General features: G+C 35.3%; 1 protein-coding gene across 7 annotated transcripts in view; it reads left to right on the plus strand.

Moving 5' to 3' along the window:
- The window catches only part of cnot2 (CCR4-NOT transcription complex, subunit 2), a 35,045-nt gene that overhangs the window by 3,556 nt on the left and 6,484 nt on the right, over positions 1-25,005 (plus strand). For all 7 annotated transcript variants that reach the window (XM_073941640.1, XM_068217296.2, XM_073941642.1 and 4 more), the window contains exons 3-14: positions 940-1,012; positions 1,129-1,279; positions 6,009-6,188; positions 10,825-10,901; positions 11,002-11,127; positions 11,310-11,434; positions 11,598-11,718; positions 16,250-16,406; positions 16,493-16,554; positions 16,645-16,694; positions 19,484-19,584; positions 19,686-19,830. In XM_073941640.1, coding sequence (XP_073797741.1) covers positions 940-1,012; positions 1,129-1,279; positions 6,009-6,188; positions 10,825-10,901; positions 11,002-11,127; positions 11,310-11,434; positions 11,598-11,718; positions 16,250-16,406; positions 16,493-16,554; positions 16,645-16,694; positions 19,484-19,584; positions 19,686-19,830 — 1,368 coding nt within the window. The remainder of the gene's footprint in view (positions 1-939; positions 1,013-1,128; positions 1,280-6,008; positions 6,189-10,824; positions 10,902-11,001; positions 11,128-11,309; positions 11,435-11,597; positions 11,719-16,249; positions 16,407-16,492; positions 16,555-16,644; positions 16,695-19,483; positions 19,585-19,685; positions 19,831-25,005) is intronic.

Genomic DNA, 25,005 nt, shown 5'->3' on the forward strand with positions numbered 1-25,005 from the left:
TGCCAACATCTTCTTTAAACCTACTACCGAAAATATATTTACAATTATTGTTTTTATTTTTAGCACAAACAAAATCTTATTAGTCATTTTTGACCTAATGTGTACTTATTTTGTCACTCACTATGATCATAAACAGAAATCACTCAGAACTGCTAATGCATACTGAAACGAGACTATACTGAATGTCACAATGATTGTGTTTGAACACTCATGAAAACTAGCTTAAAGTAATCTTTCCACATTTTTGAAGTTGGACTTTTACATAAAGATGACTTGTCATTGCTGTTGGAGCATGTCAATAATGAATGGCGGTAGAGACAAATGATGGCATAATTATGCATGTTGATGGTACAAATGGCATTTTGTTTTCTGAAAACACTGAACTTTAGCTGTTTTATGAGAACCAAATGGCAAATTGTGACATTTTATTTCAGATTTTTCTAAATGCAGCATACAGTGATAAAATACACAGTAAAAGCATCAAATAAACATCTAATTGTCCATATAATTATTAGTTTTTAATCTTGTATTAGCACTAAAAATCTTATTTTGTTTGTCAGCAAGTTAAATAGAGAGAAATGCATTTAAAAATTAAATGAACACTAAGCTGGTCACAATCATATCTTGTTTTGCTCTCAAATAATTAAGAGTAAATGATTTAATTTTAACTGACCCAGTTAATTATTTTATTCAGCAAAGTTGCTTTATATTTATCACAAGTGACAGTTAAAGTATTTAGATTGTTACAAAAGTTATTTAAAGTAAATACTGGTTTGTTTTTTATCTGAATCTTAAAAGAGTTCTGTAAAAAAATGCATCAGTTTTTAATTTTTTTAGCAGCATGTAAACATTAGAATATACAAATATATAGAATATATAAAGCTTTACAATACATTTATTTTAATTTTAACTCTTTAATTTGACTTATCTCGTTTTCAGATGCTGCCGTCTCCCTCGCCGTCATCGTCAGGTCAATTGTCACAGCTTGGTGCAAGTTTGTACGGTCCTCAAAGTGAGTACTTGTCTGTGATCCAAATGACATCACGCCTGAGCTATTATTCAGTTCATAAAAATGTAAATCACTCTGTTTGTAATTGGCATGTAATCAGCGTTTATTTCAATTTGTAGGTGCACTAGGATTCTCAATAAGGGGCATGAGCAACAACAACCCTCAATTGAACCGGAGTTTAACACAAGGCACTCAGTTACCGAGCCATAGCACCCCAACGACAGGCGTCCCAACAATGTCCCTCCACACAACACCACCTTCGCCGAACAGGTAAACAATCTCTTCTACATGAATTATATTGTGTGGAATGACCTGATATTTAAAAAATGACCATTCTGTCATCATTTGCTCACTCTCCACTTGTTCCAAACTGGTTTGAGGTTCTTTCTTTCTGTTGAACACAAAAGTAGAAGTTTTTGTTCTAAACTGCCACTTTTTTTCCCTATTATGGATGTCAGTGGCTTTTGGTTTTCAATGCTATAAATATACCGTCTCTTGTGTTTAACATTAGAAAGAAACTCATATAGGACTCATGGATATTTGTTAAAGATATCTGTATGCTTGATTATATTTCAATTGATTATATTGGTTAAATTTTGAAAACAATAGTTAATGTTTGCATTCAACGGAAATTCAGTTATTTAATTAATTAAATTTGCTTGTATGAATTGAGTAGCCATAATGCTTTGCATTGTTGTGCCAAGTGTGAAACATTTATTTTCAGAAAATAAATTATTATTGTTATAATTATATAAATATAATGAAGAGTTCAGATGTAAAAGCTGCTGAACGCCACTTCTGCCAAAAATGAGCTGATGACATATGCAACAAATATGTTTGCTTCAATTCATCTAAATCCCAACATCTACCCATTCAGAAATAACAGTTTGTTGGCAAAAGCTTCTAAACAGCACTTGACTTTGACAGCAAAAGCAGATTTTTTTGTCCCAAAATCCCAAGAATCAGAAGGTGCTAATCGAGTCGTATGTTTTCAGTGTTATGGTTTGCTGATACGCCGGCTTCCGCTTTAAATATTAAAAGATGGAGTTTGATGAACAACATGAGCCTCTCTGATTGTCAGTGAATGGCAAATGAAAACTTCCTTTACCTTAAAACTGTAACATTAGGGGTGTCACGATTTCGATTTTTAATCGAAATCGATCAAAATTTATGCTCAAATTCGATTATCGAATCAAAAAATAGAATCGTCGATGCTCCCACACCCCCCCATGTCAGCTTGGCTTGCCAAGCGGGAAAAAAAACAGGCTTGTTGAAGTGCTTGTTAAACTGCAGAAGCAGGAGACCCGTCGAGAAAACTTAAACCCTCTCCTCTTTCAATGAAATCGCCGGTGTTTAAGCATTTTGGATTTCCAGGGAGTTATGTTGACAACGTTCGTGTTGTCGACAAAAAAACCCACAGTTTTGCAAGCTCTGCTGTGTACGTATTACGTACGGTTCGTCCGATAGACAACACCGGCATCGCGATCCTCCGCCCGCCCCCATTGCAAATCCGCTCGCGAAAAGTACACACTCAGGCCCTGTTTACACTGTCTTTGGTTTTAAATGGCATTTTAGAACGACAACGATTTGACATCCACAGTGGCGTGTAGCATTTCTGAGCAGCCCTCCTTTCTCTCTACCTCTGAAAATGCACATCACGTGACCACACAGACACAGACGCACACACAGCCATGCGCTCGAGACAGCAGGTCCAGGCAGTCAGAGGACTGCTTCAATCTTTCACTCACTTGTACTTAGTCATTTTAGCGAACACCTCAGATACTGTTGGCTGGTTCCTGTTGGTTGTGCGTCTTTTTTACCGACGCCATTATAACGACACAGATCACTGCCTATTCACGAGTCCCGCAGAAAAAGTGATTGACGAGTGGTAATTATGTGTGTATCTTGCCTTTATTCATTTACTGTATGATTTGTTTATGGGTAAAACAAAGACCATGCAGGTCAGGTAGTTTAAACGGTAGGCTACAAATGATTAAATGATGATTGGTCATTAATTAATTAATTATTCATAATCGAAAATCGAATCGAATCGTGCCTTTAGAATCGAAAATGTAATCGAATCGAGGATTTGGAGGATCGTGACACCCTTATGTAACATGCATGTTTTTTTTTTTTTGCACAGTCAAGCTACTTTAAATGAGTCCGATTTACTATTCATTACTTAAAACGGCAACTCCATTTCACGAAAGACAAAGTTAAGATGCTGTTCTTTTATCCCACATGGATGCTATGAGGATAAACAAGAGACAAAAAAGAGACCAAGACCTTGAGTATTGTGAGAAGAAATGAATGAATGACAGCTTTTAAAAGTGTCTGAGGGTGCTTTCACACCTGTGAATCGATTCAGTTGTTCCGAAATAGAGATTACAAATGTTACATTGTTGCTCTTTGCTCTTGGTGCGGTTCGCTTTCACACTGCAAAGTTTCTAATCGGACCAAAAGAGCTAAAACAAGTCATGTGAGAGTAAACTCTCCTCACATTGGTCAGAGTGTCAGGGTTTATTTTGCAGTCCCGCTCAGCTGTCAGGAGAGGTGGTGGTTTGGTGGTGTTTGACAAGGTGCGCGCGACGTGTGTAAAGAGTGAGGAGAGGGTGAGAAGGGTGCACGACGTAGCCTTTTTGAGGACCGAGAGGGAGACACGAGATTACCGGGAGATTATCATTCATTTGCGGGCATCTGGAGACTTGCAAAACTTCCCGCCCTACTCATAATTTTCTGTTCATATAGCCGTTTGCCTATTACATATCCATAAAACACAGTGATATAACCGCGCTCGGATCAGATTGCTTTCTTACTGCAATCGATCCGCTCCAGAGTTTGTTTCAATCGCTCCGAGACCACCTCATTCAAGCGATCTCGGAGCGATTGATTTGGCGCGAATCTGAGAGCGATTGGGGGTTTAACATATGCCAAACGAACCACACTAACTGGGCAAACGAGACAGGTTCCGAAGCAAAAGTGTAGGTGTGAAAGCACTCTTAGAGTGTAAGCAATTTTTAAAAAAGATAAATATAATGCTTACAACTTTGACATTATATTTCTTCAATAAATTGTATTACTTTTTATTAATGGACAGTGCAAAGATATTGATGTTTTTACACTACATCATTCGAATCTAACAAGCTTAGTTTACAATTTTTACTTTGCACTATATTAAATCTAAATCCCAAATATCAGAAATGACAACAGAATGTTAAGATGTAATGTCAATTTTAATGTTATTGTTTAATGCACTTACTTGACAGATTTCATTCATTCATTTTCCATATAGTCCCTGGTTTATCGGGGGTTACCACAGCGGAATGAACAGCCACTTACTTGACAGATTTATGTATTTTCAACTTTAGGTGGTTTGTGTAATGTTTTATGTTTGGTAAAATAATTTCATCTAATTCTTGTCCCAATAGGTGGATTTAGAAGTGGTTTTTGCAAAAAAAAAAAAAAAAAAAGCACAAGTTAATTTAGCTGGTTTTGATGCCAAAAAAATCCACCTTGTTAAAAAAGCAAAAGTTGTCTAGTGACATTTTTGAAAAAAGTTATTTGATGTACTAGCTAATGACTTTTTTATTATCTATAAAATGAAATGTCTAAACCTAGTTATAGGAGCCTGATAGAAAATGCTCTGGAGGTCTGAAGGGTTTAGAGGATTTTGCATCTGAACTCATAAATAAATAGTTAAATGTATATAATTAAGAATTAAATAAATATAATTGAGAATTCTATAAATTGAATTATTGTTGCTTAAATAATTTAGCCTCTTTCTAGTGTTTACTTTTGATTAAAATTGATAAGTGTTTTTGTTTTTTACTAATTATTTATCATTTTGTGAAATGAATTGCAATTCTACATGTTATTTAGTTTTCATTAATTTTCTGTCATTCTAAGATTTTGTTTACAAGTGATGCTTACGGGTAGTGTGTGTTGTTACAACCTTTTTTCTTTACATAAACGTATAATAATATTTGTCACATGCTTTCACATTATTGTTATATAGGTGTTACCAAATAAATTTTGTTTTGTATTGTAAACTACATAGATTGTCATGTATTTATTGTGTTTTATAGTAAATTTGAATGTGCTTTTTTCTTATTATTTACCATGTACTAGGGCTGTGCAATTAATCGAAAATCCGATTTCGATTTTAGCTTCTAACGATTATGAAAAACCATTAATCGAGATAAACGATTATTAACTTAGCAGCGTGAAAGACCGCATGCTTATGTGTGTGTGTAGCTTTGTGTGTGTGTAGCGCGCACACACAGAAGTATGCGGTCTCATCATTCGCACACTAAGACGAGCAGAGCGCACACATCTAAAGTCATCTTAATGTGAGCGATTTAATGGTCAAATAGGTGTCAAAACCCGGTGTTTAGTGATTATTCATATTAACCCTTACTTGTGTAATAAACATACAAGTAGAGAATCATTCTGCAGACAATCAAAAATATTTTTTGCTTAAGGGGGCTAATAATATTGACCTTAAAATGGGTTTCAAAATATTTAAACCTGCTTTTATTCTAGCCAAAATAAAAACAAATAAGCCTTTCTACAGAAGAAAAAATATTAGAGGAAATACTGTTAAAATTCCTTGCTTTGTTAAACATAATTTGGGAAATAGTTGTTTAAAAAAAAAATAATAATCTCAGGAGCGCTAATAATTTTGACTTCAACTGATAATCGTTTTGAATAATCGTGATTACAATTATGACCTAAATAATAGTGATTATGATTTTTCCCATAATCGAGCAGCCCTACCATGTACACATAGATATTACATGAATCATTAGGTCATTAGTATTTATTTAAAAGTCATGGAATTCTTGTAGTCAACATCTCTATGAACTCTTGTCGTTAAGCTTTTGTGACCCTTGTGATTTTTATGTGATTTTTGTGATTTTTTTTTTTTTTTTTAGTCAATGGTGAGTACATGTTCATTCTTGGGCGAGCTTTAAATTCAAATCTTAATGATGTTCAACAGGGGGATCCTACCCATGAACACCAGGAACATGATGAGCTCGCAGGTAGGGCAGGGCATGGGTATGAGCGGCAGGACCAACAGTATGGGCAGTTCTGGCCTGGGCAGCCCAAACCGCAGCTCTCCCAGCATTATCTGCATGCCCAAGCAGCAGCCAGCACGCCAGCCATTCACCATCAACAGGTAAGTCTGGACGTACATTTGGGATTTTTTTTTTGTTTGTTATTATTTTATTTTGTAATTATGCGCACTAAAAACTAGCACATGGTGCCGCAGCACGCAATAAAACAGTGTCCTTCCATGTAAAAGTAGTTTTCGTCCTAACCATATGCGACACGTGAAATTTCTATTTTAGAAACCTTATCTATTTCTGCAGCATAAACAACTATTATCACCTCAGGTACAGATTATGTGCTTTATTCATTGTTAAATGCTACCAATGTGAGTTTGCATAATATTTTACGTGACATTTATTGCCATACTACTGAGGCAGTAGCAGATAGTTCACCTCAGATCTTGAAAATAAAATAACTAGCAGACTGTTTGAAAACGAAAGTCAGACATGTGACCAACAAACAGTACAAGCCAACAGCATCAGTCACTCAGTAGCCTATTAATAATGTTTCAAGAGTTCACACTTAGATACTGTTTGACAACTTGTTAGCAGGTTTGGCATGCTGTCCCGGGAGAGAACCCTGAGCTCGGAGATAGTTGAGCCCAGGGCTCCCGCCTGGTCCATAAAGCATGTGAGGGGAGTACGAGGTCAGGTGTTCTCGAGAGCTCCCCTCGGCAAAAGAGGAAAGGAGGAGAATGGGTGGATGGGGGGTTTCTTCGGGAAAAAAGATAAGGGAGTAGATCTTAGCTAGGTTATTTATCCGATTGGCTTGCCAATGAGTGTAGATGAGTGGCCAGCTGCAGTCGATCATATCACGTGCTCCTTTCGAAATTAGTTTGTGAAACTTCATTAAACGTTTAATATGTATTAATTAGATTAAAAGCTTGTCCTATTTCTTTGGGAGTGCAGTGGCCGGTATTTAAATGTTTCTCTCATGTTGCATCGCATTTGGTCTAGACAGCCAAATTGCTTATTGCTGGAATCTTGTCGCATATTGTTGGGGCACGGTGTTAGACTGGCTATCAGATTATCTTCGAATTATGATATGAGGATAAATCAATTCTACATGTTACATTATGTACAACCAACTAAATATAATTATTCATGTTCAATATTAAACATGTTTTCAGTACAGATGCACCGTATTTTGATCTGATTTTGGGTTTTCAGCAAAAAAAATATGAGCTCATAAAAGATTTTGCTGCACCTCACTGTCCCCCCGGTCTCCCCCATAAGCAGTAGCCACGGCAAGGAGTGAATCACCTTGCACACTGGACACGGAATGCCCCTGATGCCTATTCATTTCATTACAACACCAAGCAGCAGACTCCACGGTCAAAGATCAAAATAGCTTAAGTTATGGGATGGCAATTTTAAAATTCCATCACTGATTAAGAGACAAACATGTCCAGTTATATTTAAAGTTTTAGTTTATTCTCTTGCAAGAGAAGGTCAGGCAGTCATATAGAAACACAGGTTGCTGGAATTGTAACAAGGAAGGGAGGGCTTTTTCCCACCTATATGTTCTTCAAAGTTACATTACAGACCTGCCATACTTTTCCACTCAATACAAGGAAAATTAACAAAATATTTCAAGACCTAAGATTTATTGTGCTAGCACCCTCAAACCATATCTTTTTTTATTAAATTTTTTATTTTTATTAAGTTTCATGACAGTAACAGAAAAACATATCTCTTTGCATTATCTTACATAATTTATACCAAAACTATTTACAGAAGAATGGGCATGTGGAAGCAATATTTACAGTAAAATTTAATCTTAATGTTCTATAGCAAAAAGACATTTGGTGGAATGGGAGTTATGTACTCAATCCTTTTGGACTAAATGTCAACAAATGTATTTTCGGTTATTCATACAGTCATTTTTTCCATAATTATATATTTTTAAAAACGTCAATTCTATCCTGCATTGTAGGAAATGATGTTTATACCAGCATCTAGTTTAAACCATATATTAAATATAAAAAAGACGCTCCCAAAATATTTTATGAACATTTAACTTTAATTAAAATAAATTGTTCTCCACTCTCAATATTCCGCTCTGTGGATATACCGTTCACAAACCTGTATATTTATCTATTCATAAACCCCACATGCTCACCAGAAAAGCAAAGTCTGCTCAAAAAATGTGATGACTTTAAGAGTTTAAGATGATTGATGAACTCATCTTAATAGCAGATATGAATATTTTACGTTCAATAACTTTTGTTGACGAATTAATAAAATGTATTTTATTGTGATAGGACTAAACAGTAAGGTTTGGCTGTTGATATTTACCAGCCAATTTACTAACAAATCCATATGATAAATATCATGATTATTAATAATAAAAAAAAAAAATATATATATATATATATATTTTATATTTTATATATATATATATATATATATATATATATATATATATGTATATATGTTTTAAATTAACATGCAATTTTTTCCATGTTTATTTTGGTCTTTTTATTAATAGCTAAACATTTTACCGTACTGTATTAAGGGAACCAAAGAATATAATGAAATAAAGATCCATAAAAATCCTTATTTTTCTTAAAAAATAATCAATTATTTTATCAATCATTTTATCAATTTTTTGTCATCTATGTTGATGCAGTTTATTTCAAGAAAACCATACTAAAACATTTTTCCCCCTAAATTTATTCTCAGCCATGATTGATCAATTTAATGTGTAAATTTTAGTCACGTTGAAACGCCATTGACCCGACAGTACAAGTCTTCTGTCAGCTTGCCCAAAACTTTTCTCACTGGCCCTGGACCAGTGGGTCCTGGAGTCAATCTAGGGCCTTATATACTTGCAAAATGAATGAAAGCTTTGCAAACAAAAATAAAGTATTGAGCAAAAAAGTTATTAAACAAATGCAAATCTCCAAAAATCGCAAAGTGAAAATAAAATTTTGAGAAATAGAAATGAAATTTGCAAACAAAAAAGAACATATATACTTATGTATATACTTATAAATATATACATACAGGGCATGACATTAACACTCACCAAATGCGGGTAGATTTAGGTTATGGCAGTTTAGACAGACACCCCCACTAGCCATTTTGGCTGGTTGAAAATCATATTTAAATTGCCAGTGCTGCCTCATCCCTAAAGATTAGCTTTAGACAATATGCGTGCAAATGTGCTCTTAGAACTGAGAAGCAGCATGATTGATAATTGTGCGCTCAAGCAAAAGAAAGCAGGTGAATACTTAATGAGAGGATGATCAGGCGCATGGTGAGACACAGGCGATCCTAAGTCTCTCAGGTTGTGAGCGAGGCACAGCTGATGTAAAGCGCTGAAGTGCTTAAAAGCTCCCGTTTCCTTGTGCACAACAACCGTGCCTGGAAACGCAACTGGTGCGATCGTTTCTCTTTGAAATAGATTGGAGCACTGGAGTACTTGTGCAGCCACAGTACTGCTGCTTTCAACAGCAGCTGTTGCTGCTTTCATTTTTACCATTCTTTGAACAGATTATTAATTAGCCTATTGTTAACCTCATGCACGTGATCCTTCTTTCATTATTGACACAGAATGTTTTCCACCTGCTTTCTTTTGCTTGCAGTTATTTTTGTTAATATGGTTTAATTATCATCCTTTACAATAACATTGCTTTTAAAAGGAAATTTACTCTCCATTTATCTATAGTTACCTAAAGATTCTGGGACCTTTAGCCTGATTAAACTACTGTGTATAGTTTTAGATAGCCTAAATGAGAATATTTTTTTTTTAATGAACAAATGATTTTTTTGTTGAATAAAAATTGTATGTATACAGCTATATTTAGCTTGTTTTGACACATTTCTTTTAAAATTTGTGGCAATGAAATAATTATTTGGTGTGGCCTGAGAAAAAAAAGGGTAAATTCTTAGTGTTGAGCCCTAAAAAGTGAAAAAAATGTGAAAAAAAGTTAAGGAGGCATGTGGACATAACACAATTTAAATCCAGTAATTTTAGCATGCCAACTTCAAATGTATGCAAATATATTTTCAAAACAACAAAATAGCAAGTGGCTAGTAACATTGGAAAACTCTTAGCCACAGTGGCTGGTGATCAAAAAAGTTAATGTCAAGCCCTGTATGGTATGGTATGGTATGGTATAAAAATGGTATGGTATGTATGTGTGTATGTGTGTATGTATGTGTATATGTACACAGATTATTTTTTCAGTTATTTTTTGTTGCAAATTTCATTTTTATTTCTCAACTAAATTTCCTCTTTGCAGTTCTTTATTTTTGTTAACAACAAGATTTTTTATTTCTCAAATTAATTTTCGTTTTGCAATTTTTGGAGATTTGCATTAATTAATTTATTTGTTGGTTATTACTTTATTTTTGTTGGCAAACCTTTTTTTTATTTTGCAAATATATATGGCCCTAGATTGACTCCATAGTCCTGCTTATTGTCGAGCTCTGTTTATATACTTTTTGTATTACCCAATTGACAGGCCAACATGATGTATCAGGGTTTTTATAAGCAAATGAACTCACATGAATCCTTTTAGAATCTCAGTACACGAATCTGTTTATTGCCATAATAAAGCTGGTTTTGATTAAAAGGGTGACTTCTTATCTTAAATACATATTATCTATTTGAATTAACTTTCACCTTAGGCCAAGATAAGGCCAATCAAGACTGATCTTAACAAAAGGGTCAAATCCTCATGTGTGTCGTTGTAGTATGTCAGGATTTGGAATGGGCCGGAGCCAGGGGTTTGGAATGAACTCCTTATCCAATAACATCTTCAACGGGACAGGTGAGTGATGTTCATGACAGGAAACACGAGTGTGTTTTAGAAAGAGGAAGTAGTTTATTCTTATATCATTTTTGTTTCACTCTACTATTATCTTTGGCAGATGGGAGTGAAAACGTGACAGGAATAGATCTCTCAGAATTCCCAGCACTTGCAGACAGAAGTCGGAGGGAGGGAAATGGCAACCCTACACCGTTGCATAATCCACTGGCTGGAAGGGCGCCCTATGGTACCAGTTCATTTTACACAGTTCCATTAGTTAGCTGAAACTGAAACCCTCTTAGTCTTTATGAACAAGCACGCTTCTACTTGAATGGATGATATGTTGTGAATGCATGCCAAGGTCAGTGGTTTTATTTTTATTTTCAGACAATATCCCTCAAAGGTTTGTTAAAATGTGTTTGTGTGCAGTTGGAATGGTCACAAAGCCATCGAACGAACAGTCGCAGGACTTTTCAATTCACAACGAAGACTTCCCAGCCCTGCCTGGCCCCAACTATAAGGACCCGACATTAAGCACGGATGAAAGCAAATCAGTTAGTATTGCCTGAATTAGATTTTTTATCAATTTCAAAGAGACATTGCTTAAATAACATGTCATTATATCGCAGGATGGGGTATAAGGATGCTTAGATCTTCCAGTGCTTCATCCATTGCTTTGATTTTATCTCATGTTTCTGGCCTTTACTGTTGTTTCAGAGCTTAAACTCTTCAGGCAAAGGCAGCTCGAGTGCAGATGGACCCAAGTTTCCCGGTGACAAGACATCATCAGCACAGAATAACAACCAGCAGAAGAAAGGGATCCAGGTGTTGCCTGACGGTGAGGGTCATTTTCAAACTGCACCAAAAAAACATGACAGTTGAATTAAATATTGTTCAAAGCATGAGATGCTTCCTTTAAACAATGCACAAGCACATCTGTTTTCCCTCATTATAGCAAATATTAGTAATTTAGTAATGTTGACTGACCAAAATTTTTGTTTAATATTTCATTACAGTTCAGTATAAACTTTCAGGGCTTGAAATTAACCATTTTGCTTGGTAGCACTGGTGCTCCTACCTTTAAAATTTAAGGAGCACCAGTTAAAATTTTGTCACACCCACCATTTATGAGCCCCGTTACTGCAAGATTTTTATGAACAGAAACATTGTATTTGAAATCAACACTAATCAAAACTAGCAAAAAAAACAAAAAAAAAAACATAAATAATATGACTGTGCTGCGCTCTTACGGGTGGTGTCCGATATTGCACAGATACTATTTACATATTTGCATACGTCATCTTAATAGCAATAACGGTCATTTCTTGAGCTGCAATAATGATTTGATTAATTAAGTGAATGCAAGCCCTTTTGCGATGGTCTACATCAGGGGTCACCAATCCTGGTCCTGGAGGGCCGGTGTCCCTGCAGGGTTTAGCTCCATCTTGCCTCAACACACCTGCCTGCATGTTTCAAGTACACCCAGTAAGACCTTGATTAGCTTGTTCAGGTGTGGTTGATTAGTGTTGGAGCTAAAATCTGCAGGACACCGGCCCTCCAGGAACAAGTTTGGTGACCACTGGTCTACACTGGTCGCTCGAAAGCTTGACAGAGCCTCTGTGCGTATCTACGGTTGTTAAGCCACGTTTGGTGGGTGGCGGTTTTTGGATGTGGCTTAGCAAAGGGTCAATTAAATCAAGGATTAAACAGAACCTCTTTTGCTTAAAATGTGTAGATGTGGCAAACGCTGTTACGTGCAAATGGTTACATTTTACATATAGCTGCCACTTGCACGGCTGACAGCATCCTAACAATTGACCCTTCGCTGAGCCCCGCCCTCCTTAGTTACTGTTGCCATGCCTGTCAAGCTTTCGTGCCTGGTACGTCTGACAATGTGTATGCGCCGGTGTCAGACATTCCCAGGGATATAATTAGTCATTTTTGGCGAACAGGTGAGATATGCGAGAAAGCTAGACAAAAAAGGACTGCGGTATGCATTACAGGGGTATGTTCACCATATAATAGGCCACCGATTAGAGAATAAGTTGTAATTTCAAATATTCGTAGCTTGAAACAGATGGTATATATGAAGTTCAGTAAAGTTAGCAACAGATTCGCAGATTTGTATTTTCCGGATCAATAACTCATGACCTATTCTCTATTAATATGACTACTATGGCGAAGGCTTAAAAGGAGCAGTGCTCATAATATGGAGCGGAAAAAAAAGACAGCTGTGGAACATAACCTGCTTTGAATTTTTGTAGGATAAACAGTTTAGATCTTGTTAGGGTCAGAGGTGTGTGAGTTACTGCCGTTCGTCTATCACTAAATGTGTCAGGAATATCAAAACAAAACCAAGTTAACGCCGCTTCTTTCGTGCCCCTTAGAGATGCGCGGATGGGCTATTATTTCATCCGCAACCGCATCCCAAAACTCATCATCCGTCCGCCATCCATCCGCACTAACATTTTTGACCAAATTTTAAAACCGCACCCGCCCGCCATCTGCTGACTAAGCTCTTTATTTGAATGGCTTATTCCTTTTTATTATTAAATGAATGTTTCTTTATTGATTATTAGAAAATAGAGAATGACTTTAATGACATGCAGTTAATCCAAACGTGCAAGTCAAATCCAGCAGTAATTGACGCTTTGAAGTGACACTAAACAATACGAGGACGTGTCGTTTCACTTGATTCAATTCCTCGGTCCTTGAGTCTTTTCCTTGCCTCCTTCACTCGCATCATATAGGGGTGGAAAGACGATGAAAGAAAGCAAGGAAAGGAAACGAGGATACACTAATAAGAAATGAGAAGCACCCCTATAAAGCTCTCAGAATATCAGCAGTGAACTCCGTCTCCAATTGGCGCACAGGGACAAAAATACATAAATAGCCTAAATTAAACGGACTGTACAGTACAATTTTTTTTATTATTATTGTAGCCTAATAGAAAACGCAATTTGACACATCATTTCAACATTCAGACGAGAGCGCCTGGCCTCAATGCGCCCTGCTGCACTGAAGGAGCGCTCGCTCGCAGCACTTGTTGCTGGAATGCATAGAATTCTCTTGGCAAGGTGCTGTAGTCGTGGGAATGACTGGCCTTGTTTCTCCTAAAAGGAAAGTAGATTTTCCTCTGCTGATCCGTCTTTACGGAAGTTTGTAGAGGAATACTTCTGTACTTCATCCAGAATTAGTGTATCCGATTCCACCTCTCATTCTGTGAAGTCAGTCCTAGGCTTTTTCGTTGGTGCGCCAGCTATGTGTACAAAAACAGTACAACCGCCCACCACCCACCCGAATTAAATTAAAATTGTATTTTTCGTCACGTCATCCGCCCGATCCGCGGATTCCGCGGCTGTAACCGCCATCCGCGCATCTCTAGCGCCCCTCACAGAGCTTGATGCACACTGGCATTTTTTCCCTTGGGTTTTTGGTTTTGAAAAGGGAAACTTGTTTCCCTCGCTCGAAAGCTTGACAAAGCCTCTGTGCTTATCTACGGTTGTTAAGCCACGGTTGGTGGGTGGCGGTTTTTGGATGTGGCTTAGCGAAGGGTCAATTAAATCAAGGATTAAACAGAACCTCTTATGCTTAAAATGTGTAGATGTGGCAAACGCTGTTACCTGCAAACTAATCGTCACATCGGCTTTACAGTCCTTTTCATAGCAGACTTTAACCCAATGGAACTTTTTTTTATATCCACTCTTCAAAAAGTGTAAATGGTGGATTAACATTCACTACATGATCACTGATCAGATGTGCCTTTATTTGTAACTTTAGGTGGTTTCTAAAACAAAATGTCAATGTATTTTTATTCTCATCTTCAGCTTTTTATATTTTTTGCGGATATAGCTCCCAGTCATATGAAGACAGAAGGCATAGACTGAGTGATTGACAGCTGATATTAACCAATCATTTGTGTTTAGTTCTTGAGCAGTGAGACAATCAGAAGAGCTTTAAGGTGGGGCAAGCATTGCAGGCTTTGTTTACTGCAGCAAGTTGACATGACAACTGTTTTAAACTATTTCTGAGCGCTGCATTTCGCATTTCAGGTGCAAAGATGCATCCTGCGTGAATGTGTCCTTAATCCGTGCATGCGGTGAAGATTTTGCAGTGAAAACTGGTCACACTGCAACAATTTTATGCACTCACACAGATGCTCTCAAATATATCCTGAGGTCGCATAGATAACATTTCCAATAGTATCTGGATGCAGCCTTTATGATGCAAGCTGAGATTGCATCACTCAGCGATGCAATGTCAGACACAATGCACACAATGGAGTGCGTGACGTCACTGTGAGGGGTAGGGTTAGGGGTGGGGTTAGGTGAGCGCATTAAAAAGCATTGGATGCAGCTCAGATTGCACTGCACCAGGTCTGTATCCTGACTCCTCAATATTTCAAGCGCTTTAGCGACCCAAAGTTAATTTCGTTGACAAAATTTTCTGCATAATTTTTGTGATGAACAAGTTTCTACTGTTGAAAATAAATAAATATCAAGTGATGATGATGACCACTATAAAAAAAATATACTGACTTTTCATTGACTTAAAAATGAGATGAGAATGTGATTGAGGGATGTATTTTGGTAAATATCTTATCAGAATAAATTTTTTGTCTTTAATGGAAAAGCTATATTCTACATTTTTAATAAGACTATTTAATTTAATTAGTTTTTTTATTTTGTATTTTAGTCAACTAAATGTAGAGTAGATTTGGTCGACTAAAACCTTATAAAATTTAGTGGAATAAAACTAAAATGATTCAGAAGATTAAAATGTGACTAAAATTAAAATGGAATTTTAGTCAAAAGACTAATACTAAAACTAAATTAAAATTTGCTGTCAAAATTAACACTGATGAGACCAAAGTGGTGGCAATTTCAAGCCCTGTACAAATTTATACATTTTATAAGCTTTTATAGAAAAAAAACAAACAATATATATGTAGTAGTAAAAAAAAAAAAATACATACATATATATATATATATATATATATATATATATATATATAGTAGTAATTTCTTCTGTACTGTCTTTTCCTAGTTAAGGTACAAACTAGGAAAAAGTATGTAAAGGTACCGTTAAATGGTCCGTAAAATATGGAAAGTTATGTAAATCATATATTTACCATATTAATATAAAAATATATTAAAAAATTCAATTGAAAAATTAAATTGAAACTAAATAAATACAAAAAAATCATTTAAGTGTGTGTGTGTGTGTGTGTGTGTGGATGGATTTATTAATATACGTAAATGTAATCAGAATTGAAGATACGTCTGTTGATTACGAATTGCTTAAATTCATTGGTCAAAAGATGTAGGACACTTACAATCAAACTTGACATTCGTTCTTTTCTTTTCTAGGCAAGGTAACGAACATTCCCTCAGGAATGGTGACAGATCAGTTTGGAATGATTGGACTCTTGACATTCATTAGGGCAGCTGAGACAGATCCTGGGATGGTTCACCTAGCCTTAGGAAGTGACCTAACAACGCTAGGACTCAACCTTAACTCTCCAGAGTAAGAACCAAATACCAAATAATGACTTCTTGTATGTAAATATTTTCTTTTAACCTTGCATTTTTTTGTTCATTCTTTTCTTGTAGGAATCTGTATCCCAAGTTTGCATCTCCTTGGGCTTCAGCTCCATGTCGGCCACAAGACATTGGTAAGAGTTCATTTGAATTAACTAGTAGAGATGACCCACACATTTGGTTGTTCAATAATGAATTCAACTTTTCTTCCTGTTGTTTTTTAGACTTCCATGTTCCTTCAGAGTACTTAACCAACATTCACATAAGGGACAAGGTGAGGTGATGAACACTAGGGCTGGTTATCAAATTCAGATGTCCATATAAAATTCTGATTGGCAAGCTCATGATTTGATTCAGTGATTTACTGCAAATGCTATTGATATCTCTAATAATGACTAGTAAAGACTATATATATATATCATGTGTACATTGAAACAGAACCCAACTCTATATTTTAGACACTCTTATTTTAGTCTTCATTCACGCATTATTTTTTCAGCTTAGTCCCTTTATTAATCAGGGGGCAGAATTAACCACCAACTTATCCAGCATATATTCTTTGCAGTGGATGCCCTTCCTGTCGCAACCTATCACTGGGAAACACCCATACACTCTCACTCACACACTTACACTACGGATAATTTAGCTTACCCAATTCACCTATAGTGCATGTCTTTGGACTTTTTTGTGGAAAACCGGAGCACTTGGAGGAAACTCATGCAAACACAAGGAGAACATGCAATCTCCAGTCTTTAGGTCTTATTTGAACTAACTGCATTTTTGCTGCAAGAGTTGATTTTTTTAAAATGGGTTTCTATTGGATTTCTATTCTATGAGAGCATTTTGCACCATGGGTGCCTTGCATTTTAACCCCCTGCTGCACTTCTTGTTTCTGACAGAATGCTCTGTGCATCTGCAGTTGAAAAAAAATCAACTGTGTGCAGAAGAAGGGCCTGATGCTATGGTTGCCTAGCAACAAAAAAGTGCAGCACACTACTCTTTACTGAAGTCAACAAAAAGGCAGCGCATGCATTTTGGTGCATTTTTCATTTACACTGCCCATTTTGAATAAGAAATTATGCACAAAACCTGTGTTAAAGTATCTTAAAGCCATTTATTGGACAGAATTGTTTGTGCTCCCATGACGCAGTGTCTAGTGTGCAACCATTAGCTGTGCTGTCTGAAGAACAGCCACTGACAAACTTACTGTAGCTTTGAGGGCTTATTCACATATTGCACCTATTGCTCACACATGCTTTTTATTCCAAATATAAACTCGCAAATAAAAAGCAACATGTTTGTGATATGTGTGTTGTAATGATTTCATTTAGAACAACAGACTAGACAAAGCAGAACAGGCAAACACAACACTTTTTTTTAGTTTGTTTTGTTCATGAGTAAGCTTGTATCTGAGCTAGAGGTGTGGCATGGACTGTGGTTTGTTAGTGGTGGGTCAATGAACAGCATGTCTGATGGTTGCTTAGCAATGACAGTCTATTGGTGCCCAATTCAAACTAGGAGATCCTGAAAACCCAAAATGTGTTTGTTTGGGAGCAGCTAGCTCTTGGTCCATTCGTTTTGTGTGCTCCAGTGAGATATTACTGTGTTTACAACCGCCCAAAAGAGCCACACCAATGGAAGAAACGAACTTGAGTTCATTTCAAACAAACCAAACAAGACAGTGTGAATACACCATCAGGGATTTCAGGAAAAGACACCGGGCCTCCATTTAAGTTAGACAAACACGCACATATAGATATACCTAGTTTCTACACACATCAAATAAAGTCTACATATATTAATATGATGTCTATGAAGCATATTCAGTCAAGGGCAGTTAATGTTTTTTTTTAATTAATTTTAACAACATAAACTGTATAATATTTGGCTGCTGTCGCTTTAAGATATTATACAGTGATTATGCCTCTAAAATGCTTTCACTTTAGACCTGATGGACTATTTACATGTATAGTACACCGGAAGGGCATTTCGAATTAAAAACATGTATGTAATACTTCAAGTTGTAATAAGGCAAAAAAACGACACCCAACACTCGCATACTGGGGTGTCTCTGTGCTCAGACTCTGGGTATTTGCATTACAAAGCCACATCAGTCTTGTTTATATGCGATTATTCCTGTTTATTTGCTGCTGTTATGTGCAGAAGTACTGCACTGCATGTACTGTTGAAGTCAGAATTATTAGCCCCCTGACTTATTAGCGCCCCTGTTTATTTTTTTCCCAAATTTCTGTTTAATAAAGGGAATATTGTTTCAGCACATTTCTAAGCATAATAGTTTTAGAAACCTATTTCTAATAACTGATTTATTTTATCTTTGTCATGATGACAGTAAATAATATTCTACTTGATATTTTTCAAGACACTTCTGTACATTTTAAAGTGACATTTAAAGGCTTAACTAGGTTAATAAGGTGAAATAGGCAGGTTAGGGTAATTAGGCAAGTTATTGTATAACGATGGTTTGTTCTGTAGACTATCGAAAAAAAAAATTTGCTTAAAGGGGCTATTAATTTTGTCCCAAAATTGTTTTTAAAAAAATGTAAAACTGCTTTTATTCTAGCCAAAATAAAACAAATAAGACTTTCTCCAGAAGAAAAACTATTATCAGACATACTGTGAAAATTTCCTTGCTCTGTTAAACATCATTTGGGAAATATTTAAAAAAAGAAAAAAAAATCAAAAGGGGGCTAATAATTCTGACTTCAACTGTATATGTTTACAGATCAAATAGAAACCGAAAACCTTTGTTGATTGACATTAAATAACATCCACTCCTGCCACACTTTTCTTTCTCATGCCTAGGCGTCCCACACTTATAAAAGCTCCGGAATGCATAAAATAGAAAAAAAGAAAACTATTTATGGCTTTTAAATCTGTATCGAATCAAAAATATATTTGAAACAATATGTAAATAGAGATTTTATTTTATTACACTTTTTTTTTTTTTTTACCCAGCCCTAATGAACACTTAAATAAAACTGGTTTGCAATCATAATTTGGACCTAGCTAATTTCTTAATTTACTTCTTTTCGTTTACTTTAGCTGGCTGCAATAAAACTGGGGCGATATGGTGAAGACCTGCTGTTCTACCTCTACTACATGAACGGAGGAGACCTCTTACAACTCCTCGCTGCCGTTGAACTGTACGTCCAGAACATTCAGTCTTTCTTGCTGTACATTTCTATTGGTAAGTAACCACAGGTGGGAACGGAGAGGCTAAATGGAAGGTTTTGTTGTATCGTAGCTTCAACCGGGACTGGCGGTACCATAAAGAGGAAAGAGTTTGGATCACAAGAGCACCTGGCATGGAGCCCACGCTAAAGACCAACACTTACGAGAGAGGAACATATTACTTCTTCGATTGTCATAACTGGAGGAAGGTCGCTAAGGTAAACATGCTGATTTCACTGTCCTACATTTTTGCCTTGAGCTACAGACAGTTGCAGTTTTTTGCTGTTGTTGCTAGGGCTGCACAATGTATCGTTTCAGCACCGATATCCCAATGTTTGCATTCGCAATAGCCACATCGCAAAGATATTCAATGTTGAGTACATTATAGTTAACCAGGATCTACAGTATGGTATTTAATCACTGTATTTATATGGAATTTCTATGATTTATGCAAAGTAAATTCTTACTTAAAATTTTTCTTCGGTTTCTAGTCCAAATATCAACATTTTAAATTTTTACTTCGTCCACTGGTAGATAATTTAGCTTGTTTTAGGGAACAACTCTAAATTTTCACTGTTTCTTCTGATGGTGAAAACTGAACCATTTTTTAAATTTTGTTTAGAAATTTGTTTTTACAAATTTGAAGTACAAACGAGATGAAGTAAATTAAGAAAAGCATGTTTTTGTATTGTGATAATTCAATATCTGTACATGAATACTGTTAGACTCCCCGGAAAACAGAAGTAGAGCTCTTCAAACCATCTTGTGAAACTATTCATATCACAGTATTTATCGCAGAAAAATCAAATATCACAATATCAGATTTGTCTAATATCGTGCAGCCCTAGTTGTTGCTAGTTTGTGAGAACAACTTTTTTTTTTGTGGTCAAATGGGTTATTTTTACATTTAAACAAATAACGTCATAGACACGTGTAAATGTCTGAAGACACAAATTCTTAAATATTTGACCCAGAACCACAAAACCAGTCATAAGTTTCAATTTGTGTAACTTGTAAACTGAACTAATAGGCTTTTCACTAATATACTTAGTTGTATTTCCGACACAATTTCTCCTATCCTAACAGTTTGATTATATGTAGTCTGAGGGTTCAAAAAAAAATATTTAGAAAGTGATCAAAAAAAAATAAAGTGCTTAGAAATGCAATTTACAAAACAAGAAGTTTACAAAATAGGAAATTTACAAAATAACATTTAATAATAATCAAATGATTTCTGGCATAAAAGAAAAATCAACTAATGTTTATTTGAAGTTATCAAAATGAATGTTCAATGTGCAATCCAATGGTATAGCCATGTCATTTGAAAGAAAGAAAAAAAAATCATTTGAACAAAATAAAAGGGAAAAAAGAAACCACAAAAACAATTGCCTATGAACTTTGACAATAAATATCTAAAATAAATAAATAAAGCCTAATTGACACATAAAGCCACTTCTCTCACATGCAAAGGCAGGATATCTATAAAAGGAGACTACATATTTTGGAAGCTTTGCATGCTATTATTAAGCACATCTTTCAATGAAATTGTGACTATTGCCTAAATTATACCTGAGCAACAACTGGATTTATGCTCCAGGGATACATATATGAAAATTAATCTTTATAATTTTAATAATTTATTATTATCATCATTAGTATTATATTTTTTGTTGGAAATTGTTTTAGAATGTTTATATATGAGCAATTCCATGAAAATGTCAACCTTATCATGAAAAAATTAACTTTTGACCAAAATAACAAAACCTATTTCAATTTGCTTATTAAGGTTTATATTTTATTGTAATGATGTGCTCTTGTTGAATTTTTAAGGAAATTGTTTTGTTTATCCATGAAATATGAGGATTGTGCCAATGGTAATTTTCATTATCATCCAACCACTTTTCGTGCTTTCAAAAAAGGGGTTAAAGACTCACCTTTTCCATGCTTTATGTTAACAGTAATCATTCTGCAGAAGGATTGGAGTCTGTAGTATAAATAATTATCCTTACTTTTTCATAACATTATTGCCCTTTTGATTTATGAGCTACATATTTAAGACATCACGCAGCTTCGGTCACGTGTCACGTCCGTAACGATTTAATGAAAAAGTTTATATTGTGGAATAAATATTATAACAAATAAAATGAAACTTTGTATACAAAGCCAAAATATGTCCATACTAATTATGATCGCCAACTCATCTCAGGTCTTTGCTCTAAACAACCACAATTTTGCGTTACGGACGTGACCATTTTTTAACTCCTTATTAATATAAGCCAATGACTAGCGCATATTTGTTCATTATGATGCTGCATTACAATTACTGACTTACATTACATAACATCCATATGTTATATCAAGAACTGAACATTTCATTTAACTATAAACCACTTTAGTAACATTTCAGAAATAAATGTTTAATAAGAAAACAACATTTTACATATTGCCATAATTGGCGCATAATCTTGGTGTTTTTGCGATGCAGCACCTTGTGTTGAAGCACTTCTTGTTTCTTTTGTAGATAGGGTAACTGACTGTCAAATAATAGATCAAATAGTTGAGATACAATTTATGCCAAACTAGGAATGCTGATTTCGATTCATTTTGCCAACCAACAACCGCTGGTTAACCGAATATTAACCGTTAACAGATTAATATCAAAATATTATTTAATAAAAAAAATTGACGTGCCTATTTTGTCTGACACATTAAATATTGCATTTTAAAATACTGATTTAGGTTATTTTAACATGCGAACAGCACACAGAACGAGCATCTTCACGCACCTGCAGTGTTTTTTAGCAGCATAGAAAAACTGAATAAACTAACAAAAAATAAATAAATAAATAAATCCTGCTCTAGATCTTTTTCACTTAAATGACAAATTAAGATTACAAAACGAAAACATTAACTGAATCCTTTTTAAGAACCGGCATAGGCTGTTTGTCCAATCGTGTTTTTTCCGTCAATTAAATATTAGGCTACCTCAATAGATTGCTTTACGAAAAAAAATGCATTCAATTAATGCATCGCTGTTATAATATTACAAAACCTGTCAACATTTTTAATAGAAGTCATTAGTTTAAAAATTATATCTTAATTATGATTATGACTTAACCTATTTCCTCCGTCTTACTTGCGGTTCATGTGCGCACGCGCTGCCTATAGTGAAAGATAACAATGAACCATAAGGCTTTGAACCTATACATTTTGTAAAGTATAGGCTAAGCATATAACAATTTTGTTATTTACATGTGATACTGCATTAATTTGCATACATGTTTTATAAGCTGTAAAATGAAAGCATCAGTTTGGTGCGAAGTTATCATAAAATATTTGTCTTTGTTTAATTTGTAGATTAGGCTATTTAAAATGTATATAAGAACTATTAATAACTGTTATTTTCCAAATGGAAAAAAAGGGTGGTTTGTTGATTGTAGTCTGCACTAAATCATGAATATGCCTAGTTGAGTTTATGACGCGGCTCCAGGCAGCAAAGACGACCAGCATCAGCGCTGGTTCGTCAACTCCTATGTCAAACTGTGGCCAGAATATCCTTCTTTCATTTTGCTTTTTTGGCAAAAAACATCTGTAAGCACGTGTGTTTGCACGTGTTACTGTCATGCGAGTTAACAAATATGCTCATAGAAGCCGATCACAACGAACGCGCTTCTTCATTGCAGAGACGTGAGGCGCTCCGCAATGCATTTTATGTTGACAAGAAGAAAAGAAGCACGGTGCTCTTTTGAATGTCACTATAGATAGCAACTGCATCAGCTGGTCTATTGTGCGCGAGTGTTGCTGTCAATGTTTTCATAATTGAATTTTTTAAATAACATTATGAAATTCAAGATTTGTAAAGTCATACAACTTTGGATGACTTAAAAACAGCGACCACAAGTCTCTCCGTCATCAAAAAGTTCGCCGTAGTCATCTTGACACTGCTGTCACCTCCAAGGAAACCCCGCCTCTGCTTTCGTTTGATTGAAGAATGAAAGACGCCACTGAGGTAACATGCTTTTCTTCTGGAGCGCACAAAGCGCGCAATGACAAAACGCGAGGCGCGCAAGGCGCAAAATCTATAACCTCCATGCATTTGGTCTTTTCCCACTGCTCAAGATGCGCACGCAGCGGGTCAGGCCACAGCGGAGTTTTCATTTCATGCAGAGCATAAATATGTTTTTTATTTCATTAATTAAATAACTATTTATAAAGATAAATTTATCAAAGCGACACAATTCATTTTCCAAGCCCTTTATCCAAAATCTAAGCACTTTCAAAGCTTGAAAATTGGCTATAGCCTACATTAAAATTGAAACATTTTCAAAGATTTCCAGCACCCGGCAAATGCGCTTAAGTGCTTATTAAAATTATTTTAATAAGAATAAGAATAAAATAAGAATAAAATCTTGATATTGATCTAAGCTTTAACTAGGCGACATTATATGAGTATTAAATGTGTTAGAAAATCGATAGGACCTGCAGCTGTAAATATTTAATTCAATATTTTACACAATCGGTTATAAACTATAGCCTAAAAATATAAACATTATAGTCATCCATCGTACATGCCTACAACCAATGACTATTTTTCTATGCTTGTTTAACATAGCCTACACAAAACCTTTCTTAAGTTTTAAAGTTTTCTCTCTCACCCTGGTGCGTATGAACTTTTTGCAACCTGTCCTGAAGTGACTGCCAACGAGAAAAAGAAAGCAAGCGCGAGTCGAGAAATTAAATTATTTATTCCATCAACTAACACATTAACTAGAATAAACTAAAATAAACTTTGTCAAATATAATATTGCCATATCTGTGACAAAACTAGATTTTAAATATTCTCCACGTAGACACGGTCTTGCGCAACAGTCGGGCAATGATTTAATTCAGGTTTGTCTGGAAACACTAACTTTAGGAGCCTGCTAAACATAGGCCCATTATAGCTGATTATGTTTATTATCAATTCTATATTATTCAGAGTATAAAACCACCATGTTAGCATGCAACATTGTTACCGAATTGAGTTTTGAACATTCGAACGTGCGTTAACCTTTAACAACACACATGCCATAATACGAATTAAATATAACAAGGTGATATCTATTTAAGTTTGATTAATTGTGCAACCTTACCATTCAGATGTCTCAGAGGTTAAAGTTTATTGGTTTACACACCCAACAGATATCCACAAATAGGTCTTTGGTCACGTTTTGAAAGCATTTATCTGATTTTCATAATGTGTCAACTGTCAATTTCACAGCAGTCACGTCCGTAACGAAGACAAGTCACGTCCGTAACGATAGTTTTTCCTCAATAATGCAAAAATGAAAAACTAAATAAAATTAATTATATATGTTCCATGCAGAGCCAACCCTTATTTTTTTGACTGTTAT

The sequence above is a fragment of the Danio rerio genome, chromosome 25 (genome assembly GCF_049306965.1).
Source record: "Danio rerio strain Tuebingen ecotype United States chromosome 25, GRCz12tu, whole genome shotgun sequence".
Lineage (NCBI taxonomy): Eukaryota > Metazoa > Chordata > Actinopteri > Cypriniformes > Danionidae > Danio > Danio rerio.